This window comes from Myxine glutinosa, unplaced genomic scaffold, assembly GCF_964187855.1.
Source record: "Myxine glutinosa unplaced genomic scaffold, kmMyxGlut1.1 SCAFFOLD_651, whole genome shotgun sequence".
Classification (NCBI taxonomy): domain Eukaryota; kingdom Metazoa; phylum Chordata; class Myxini; order Myxiniformes; family Myxinidae; genus Myxine; species Myxine glutinosa.
The window spans coordinates 178,731-187,567 of NW_027616746.1; the positions used below are offsets into that span (position 1 = coordinate 178,731).

General features: G+C 41.9%; 1 protein-coding gene across 1 annotated transcript in view; it reads left to right on the forward strand.

Annotated features, from left to right (window-relative positions):
* Positions 1-7,867, forward strand: part of LOC137418590 (uncharacterized) — a 30,263-nt gene extending 22,396 nt beyond the window's left edge. The window contains exon 4 of the mRNA XM_068104688.2: positions 7,592-7,867. Coding sequence (XP_067960789.2) covers positions 7,592-7,867 — 276 coding nt within the window. The remainder of the gene's footprint in view (positions 1-7,591) is intronic.
* The last annotated feature ends 970 nt before the right edge of the window (positions 7,868-8,837 follow it).

An 8,837-nucleotide genomic window follows, 5' to 3' on the forward strand; every position in this document is an offset into this window, starting at 1 on the left:
TGGATGCTTTATGGAATTAACTACCGGGACGCCCTTTTAACCTTTACACAACACTGGAGGCAGGAGGGGCCAGACTCGAGCAATAATAATAATAATAAAGCACACAATAAAAAAAATACAATCCTCATATCCGCAACAATATGTATTATAGATACCAGAATGATATAATTTTTATTACAGTAGAATCATATATACACAATCTTAGCATTTATCATCTTAATACGAGTACATCTGACTATGGATGAACATGAAAATAGAAACAAAACAAAGATACTGTAGTTTTCATGGATATTTCTGACAGTTTAGTCTTGAGCTGCTCGCTTTCGAAGATTCGGTTCTCCTTGCGGTTGTGCTCAACAACTTGTAGCACATTTTGGTAGTGGTCTTCACTTCTGGCTGCTGAAAGGAAGTCAGAGCTAAGCTTAACTCCCCTTTCTGCAGAGTCATTCACCACATTCAAGGCTTCAACATTAGTCCATGATGTCTGGTAGGCTGCAGAGTTAGTCCATTCTTGAACATCGGTAACTAGAAATGCCCAGTCAAGCTTCAGATGATGAAATAGGTACCATGAATCTGGTCCAACAAAATCAGCCAGAGTGGTCTTCTCAGTCAAGTCATCAGGAAATCTGGGCTTTCCAAACCCAGTACCAAACCGTCCTTGTGGGTTGGTTACTGGAAAATCTGGCTGAACCTCCAGAAGTCTGTCTGCCAGAGCACGGCGATGGTCATGAGGAACAACTGAGCTGAAGAGGGCAAGTGGAACCATCTCTTCTGTGAGGTACCAGAGATGTCGTTTGAAGGCTTTCAGGGCACTTCTTGAGATTCCAGCATTGACAGCTTCATACTGTTTCAGTTTGGAGATGAGCTGCAGGTCATTCCATGGGGCATCGGTGACAGAGGTACATGTCATCCACCAGGAGCTGTATACTAGAGTGACAAACGTGACAAATTCTCTGATCTTTGGCACTTGTTTTTCTGTGGTAATTGGTAATTGCTGGAAGATCAGCGATTTGTTTTTCGAAGAGACATAATTTGATTGAGTAGAGGAGCTTCGCCATCCATCTGGCTTTATGCAGTGCACCAGGATGCTTGAAGGTTATTTGATGTTCAGCTACTTCACCATCAAGGAATACAGTACACAGATCAACAAATTCCAAATAATCATCACGTCTTAGAGATTGCTCGGTGTGACAGAGTCTGAGAACATTATTTTGCCAGTCACTTGTCAAACTTGTTGCTGCTTCATTTAGTTGAGATGGATCAAATCGTGAAAGTGGTTCATTGAATGTGTGTGGAAACATTTCAAAGTTCTTGCGAAACCTTGAGAAGAGGAAGATATCTGGTGACTTAGATGCTTCAACTTTAAGATCAGTAAAAATGTGCGTAAGAATGACTTCACCAATGTGGTGTCTGCAGCCTGACCACAGAAGAGCTTTGTTAAGCCGTTGTTGAATTGTTACACAAGCTGCACTGAAGTGGCCGCTGTTAGATGCAGTTGTGTCAAATGTCAAGTTGACAACATTCTCTTGGCAGTTCCATGATTCAAGTAGGTTATTAGTCAGCTGAGCAATTATATCTCCAGATTTACGGTCTGTTCCAGGCTTGTAGGATGGAACACCCAGCAGCTTCATATCAGTTTGAGAACCCAAAAGCACAGCCAGGCGTTCTTCAAAAGTGTTTTGGTTAGTTAAGCATGGAAGCAGCTTTGAGTCCCAGTGCAACGTAGCAAGCTTCGGAGGTATCCATTTGTCCTTACAGGTAGTAGCAATATGCTGTCCAATTTTGCGTCTTGATTTATCTGCTGTAGCATATGATGTTGACACCTTTGCTACATCCCCTCCTGTTTCTTCAATAACAGCTTCTGTGAAAGCAGCCTGTTGGGTTGGTGTCATCTTCATCCTTGTTGCCAGTGAAACAAGAATGGGCCTCTTCAGGATGTCATGTGGAATGAAAACTGATGTGCCAGGTCTAACTAAACGATGATGACTTCTTGAGGTTGTTGGTGTGCTTGTTGAAGGTCCAAGAGTTACTTCTTCATCACTGTCACTAATATTATACACAGTGGTTGTAGTATTTATGTTGAACTCCAGCTCCATACTTGCTCGCCTCTCTGATTCTTTTTCCTCGCGGTTCACTTTACGCTGCATCTTATCTGCCAACAGTTTATCTTGGCAGCCAAATGTTGCACAGCGATCTGTCTTCATAGATTTCAGGAATGCTAAGTCTTCAGGATTCTTGATGTGAGAACTAGCATCATTGGGCCACAAGGGAAATGTCTCCATAAATTTCATCTCCATTTGATTCACCTTTGTGATGCTTGCTGGAGTTGTTCTTCGGTTGATAGGGATTGATCTAAGCTTGGAATTATCATCTGCAAGTTTGATAATTTTCTCAATAGCCTTGCGTTCAGAGATGATAGGAATATTAGCCTTGCCATAAAATGGTGTCACTTTCTGCAGTACAAGCTTTGCTGATTCCCACCGAGAGCGTCGTTCAAGTTTGCCATCTTCCGTGTGCCACATGAAACAATGTAGTACTTGTAAACAAGTTGGAAGTCTGGTGCCATTGATCTGGGAATCTTGTTCAGTTATGGCACTTCCAAGACCAAACACCTTGGTGGACTCTCTTGTTGCAACAGATGCTTTCTTTACTGTGCCATCCATTGTTTTATTTGAAAGAAAAAGGTAGTATTAGTAACAATAATGTCATTTCATAATTATGTACAACAAATAAATCAATTATCCAATTTTATTAGAGTATAGCCTAATAATTGTTTTAATCATCTTGTCTAGTTAAAAGATCTCTGTAAAGACAAGATGACTACAACATTCAGGATATTCTTTAATTTATATATTATATTTTAAAAATACTCTTCATTTAGCTTTATATCCATATTTTGAAAAAAATCATTATTTTGACTATTTGTATATAAATGAATTGTATCCCTATCCCTATGATGATGATATATTGCTACAGAGCACAATAATACCTTTACAAAGAGTTATTATATGTAGCAATCAGTCAATCCTTTCATTTTTATTTATGGGCCTCAAAACAGCTGCGTGTCAAATTTCCAACTCTGATACCACCGACTCAAAATATGAAATGGTGAGGTGGACCCAGAAGATGATGTCCAAACCTTACCAAATTTTGCATAGCAACTTTATTTTATGATTGGAACAAAATAAAATTGGGGACAGATCAATCCAACATCTTTTTAAAAAATAGTTGGGCGTTTGATGCACCCTAATATATATATATATATATATATACACACATATTGTTGCGGATCTCGGTTTACGGCGCTCCCCTTACCGAGGGGGGTTTAAGCCCCTCGTCTATTAAGCTGGCCGTCCGAGTCCTAGAAGATACCGCGCTCCTTCCGGTCGGAAGCAGGGCGATACTTCTGCCTGAGCCACGGACAAGATGGAAGATTGCCGAGCGGTTTAGCAATCCGAAGCTCGAGCCGTTAGCAGAAAGACTAACCCGATTCTGAGCGGTTCCTATATCGTGCCACCGATATTCAATTGGGGACAGGACACAAGCGATCGGATGAGAGGAACCAAAGTAAAGCAAGAACAAATATAATTTATTAATTATGTACAAGAAACCCGAAGAGGAAATGAAAGAAGGGAATATACAAGAAGAAGAGGCAGTGACACAGGGCAGCCTTAAGCAGTCTTATATTATCACACGCCCAGGACAGTACAAACACACTTACACGAATGGGGTGGTGGTGGTGGGAAGGAAGAGAAGGGTCCAAGCCGATGGTTCCAGGCTCCGGGTCTGCCGTGAAGAATGGCAGACAGCTTCGCGTGTCATTGGCGCACGACCGACCTTACATACGCGAGGGGCGGGGATGCTGCGTGCGTATAGCGTGCCGAACGCTCTCAAACCAAACGGCAGTTCGTATCAAACGATGGTTCCAAGCGATCCTCTGCGCAGTGTTCTTATCATCCGCCGGCTCTGCGCTGTTCTCTCAATCGCAACGGTCCCCTGCACAGTTCTTCATCAATGGCCTCCCCTCGCGCATCTCTCGCTCATCCCCCGCATCTCTGTGAGAGGGCTTGGCGCTTGCGCTTTTATAACCTGCTTAGAAATCAAGCCGCGCTTCATCGAGCCATGCCTATTAACGAGCTCACCTCAGCCCTGGTTGGCTGGTGGGGGCTTACCGGCCACGCCCTGGTGGTGAGTTGACGTGGCCACACCTCGTTCTTGCCGCCCCCCCCCCCCTTCTTCTCCAAGCCTGACCTCGTGTTCAATGGCGGCTGAGCCAGGCAGTGAACGCCACTGGCAAGCCAAGGAACACAATTTGGAGGAAGGCTCCGCCGCAATATGAATTGACAAGGGGGCCTACTCTTATTTAATTAATACAACGCAGATTCAACTATTGGGAACAGATCCTTACCTGAAACACATACTAATGAAATAACTAAAGGAGAAGCCTATGGTGTGCTACGTGTTGCTCGTAGCCTAACTAGGGTGCGACCTTTGACCTTTTACACCAAAAATGGGAATAGTTACAGGGGATTATTTATAAGGGAATATTACAGATATTTACAAAGTGGAGGGTTCTAAAAACCACAACAATATATATAGATATATATATATATATATATATATTATATATATATATATATATATATATATATATATATATATATATATAATTATATATATATATATATATGGTGTGGAGGTACACAGAAATTTGTGACAGCAAGTTTATGTCGTGATTGATAAGTTGCAAAATATGTTTGGCTGAAGATGTGATTCCTATCATTAAACCTGCTGAAAAGGTTTGACATGATCTCAGTATTGGTTGTTTGGGACCTTTGTTTTGTTTTTTGGTGGTCGTGGATGATTAATGGTTGCAAAACGGACTTTTATGAATTGAAATTGGGATACATTCTACATGGTAGCTATGGTACATTATTTTCCTTGCAACAGGTAATATTTATACTTTTAATGATTATATAATTTGCTCCATTGGTGATTTTATGCATCATTTGTACTCATTGGAGCATGGAATGAAGGTATTGGAGAGGAGGATAAGGAAGAAAGTGAAGATTGATGAAATGCAGTTTGGATTTATGCCAGGAAGAGGAACGACAGACGCGCTTTTTATTGTGAGGCAGTTGCAGGAGAAGTACATGGAGAAGAGGAAGAAGTTGTTTCTTGGATTTGTTGATCTGGAGAAAGCATTCGATAGGGTTCCACGCAAAGTATTGACATGGGCATTGAGGAAGTTAGGAGTGGAGGAATGGTTGGTCAGAGTAGTGATGGAAATATACAAAAGAGCGCGCACAACTGTAAGGACGAGGGACGGGAACAGTGGTGAGTTTGAGGTGAAGGTGGGAGTGTATCAGGGGTCAGTACTAAATCCACTACTATTTGTAGCTGTGATGGAGGTGCTGGCTCAGAACGTAAAGGAGGGTTTACCGTGGGAGGAGTTGTGTGCAGATGATCTGGTGTTGATTGCAGAAAGTATGGATGGACTGAAGGAAAAGATGAACAAGTGGAAGGAATGTTTGGAGAAAAAAGGTCTTTTTTTTTTCTTTCTTTTTTTGTATACTGAATCGAGGCTCGTGAAAGAGCTAACATTTACTTCACAAACAAATCAACCAGACAATCAAAATATATAAAAAGAGGGAGCGGAAAACAAGATGGGGAGAGAAGGGGAAGCACACAAACACAACATTTGAGAGCAGGGAGATGTGTGGAAGGGAGAGGGCTTGGGGGGAGGAGGCGTGGGAAGGGGGGGGGGGTGGAGGGAGAAGTATAAAACACAAGGACACCAAGGACTTCCAGGACAGAAGTTGGTATTTCAAAAAAGTGGAATTGGGGTGAAATTAGTGGGGGTAGAAAAGATCAAGGTTTTGGATGGGGTAATATAAGAGATGGTGGTGCACAGCTGTTTTAAAGACCTGGAGGGTGGAGTGGGATTGAAGAGAGGAAGCGCACTACTGTAAGGACGAAGCACTGTAAGTCTGAAGGTGAATATTGGAAAAACGAAGGTGATGGCGAGTGGTAAAGCATGTGGTGAGGTGGAAAGAACTGGGAAGTGGCCGTGTGCTGTGTGCAGGAAGGGTGTCGGACTGTCGGAGTGAACTCCATTCAATGTACAATGTGCGCTGAGTGGGTTCATCAAAAATGTAGTGGTTTAAGAGGGTCATTAACCAGTATGGCAGCTACATTCAAATGTAAGGTGTGCACAGAGGGAGCTGCAGATGGAGGAAATGCTGAGTTGGATCTTGGAGACGGCGTGAAGCTGTAAGGTGTGAAAACATTTTGCTACCTCGGAGACATGCTGAATGGAGATGGTGGATCAGACTCGGCAACGGTTGCTCGAGTGAGATGTGCATGGAAGAAGTTTTGGGAACTGATTGGCGTGCTGACGAGGAGGGGAGTGTCGTTGAAGCTGAAGGGAAAGGTGTATGCTGCATGTGTGAGAAGTGTTATGATTTATGGGAGCGAGACATGGGTAATGAACGTAGAGCATCAACGATGGCTGGAAAGGGTGGAAATGCGAATGGTTCGGTGGATGTGTGGAGTATCGTTGAGAGAGAGGAAGACAAATGATGAATTGCGAAAGATGATGGGAATAGAGCCTGTGATTGATGCTGTGAAGAGGAACAGGTTGAGATGGTTTGGTCATGTGTTGAGGAAAGATGAAAGTGACTGGTTGAGAAGAGTGATGGAAATGAATGTGGAAGGAAGTAGAGGACGGGGAAGACCGAGAAAGACTCGGCTAAAGATGGTCGAAGAAGAAATGTGGGCAAGGGGGTTAACAAGGGGAGATGCAGGAAATAGGGCAAAATGGAGAAGATTGTCATGGGGACTGAAAGGCTAACCCCCACTCTTTCAGGGAAAATGGCCTTAAAATGCCTGTTGTTGTTGTTGTTGTTGTATTTGTACTCTAACTTCATTTTAGCAATTAGGTTGATGTGCCATTGCTGGGGGAAAAGAGTTTCTTTGCAACCAAATTTAACCTTGCTTTTTATTTCACCCATTTCTCACTGGCGTTCAATTTCCAGAGCTGGGAACAATATTGCTGATTGTTTCAAATGCATATATTGAACATGCACGCACGCACACACACACACACACACACACACACACACACACACACACACACACACACACACACACACACACTTATTGGGTACTCCCCAGGTGGGCATTAATGAACTTGAAAACAAAACGTGAAAACCGCCTGTGGCTCATGGTCTATTTCGGAAATTACATTGACACAGTAGATAACATGGAGATGCCCCTTTTGCTTAATTGTCAAGAGGTGGCTCGTTGAAGGAAAAGGTACGAATGATGATCTCAGAATGAAATATCCTCGATCCAAAATTAAATAATGTGAATGTGAATGAGGACGACAAAATTCACAAAATGTATTTGCCGGAAGGAATAAGGTCTTCTATTTAAGATGGGCTGAAGGTAAGTAATGAATGACTCGCTCGTGATACTGCAGTGCATCTGATTGTCAATTTTGTTTTTTTTATAATTTAATAAATAAGTACTAAAATACAGCATAATTTTGGTGATTTTGTTAATATTGAGTTGATATGTTTTTTATTAGACTGTGAAGTGCCTTCTCATCCACCCAAATCCGGAATCTGCACTGAACGAGGAGGCCGGGCGCCTTCTCCTCGAAGCATATGAAGATTATGCGCAGCATGCCCGTTTAATCACAGAGATCCATGGCATGCCTGCCGGCCCCAATGGTCTTTCAAAACTGGATCAACAAGCTGCCACTGCTGATGGCCCCTCAGCTAAGAAACATGCTGGTGACGAGGACAAAAAGCAAATGGGCAAAAAGAAGGTGGACAAAAAGCGCGCATTGAAAAGGCTTTAGGTGTAATGTAATTTCTGTTTGTAAAATAAATAAATAAATAAAGAACTTTGGTTTTACTTTTTCTCCTTTGTTTGTTTGTCTGTCCATCTTTCTGTTCAGTCTTGTATTTACCCATTTGTTCTTTCCAGATAATTTTTTTTAACAACCTGGCTTGCTTTTTCTGACTGAATTTCAATGAAATCACCCACCTGATGGATATCAGGGTTTTTAACCACTCGATGTCACAATTGGATATTTATGCATTTCTTAGACTGGAAAAATAACTTTATTTGCTTGTATGTGTTCAAAGTTGTTTATTTTTCTGTCCACTTTAGTTCTACCATTTTAATATACTATTTTGAATAAAGCAACAGCTGCATGTGTATTGTTCTGGTGTTGCTTAATTATTGTTCAAAATGAGTATCGATCAGGTTATAAAGAAAAAATAACCACCTTTGGAGGCCATTTTTCTCCGCAGAGCAGGGGTTGGCCAAATTGATCAGGTTATGCAATATCCAAATGGTTTGTTGCTCGATTCATTTCCTTTTTATTTGCAATAAAAGGTTTCCCCAAGCAGAATGTTATTTGGATTTTGAATTTGTACTGTAAGCCCGCTTTTAGATTTATCTGGTATCCATACTCAAATGTATTTGTAAAACAAGATAGCGTGTGGCAAACTGTTTCAGCCCGTTAGATACAATGCAGCACCAATGCATCAGGCCGTGCCCAAAGTGCCCCCACATGAGCCCCAATTGATGCAACCAACAAGGCCATCATATCCACACACTTAACTTCAATAACTACACAACAAACCCTTTAAAATGCCCTCACATGATTAGCAAGGAGGAGCATTTAATCCAACCAACAAGCTATATTGCAGTTTTATCAGCCAATCAATTTCCATTAAGATTAAGCCGATAAAAATTGCAATCGTGTGTGTGTGTGTGTGTGTGTGTGTGTGTGTGTGTGTGTGTGTGTGTGTGTGTGTGTG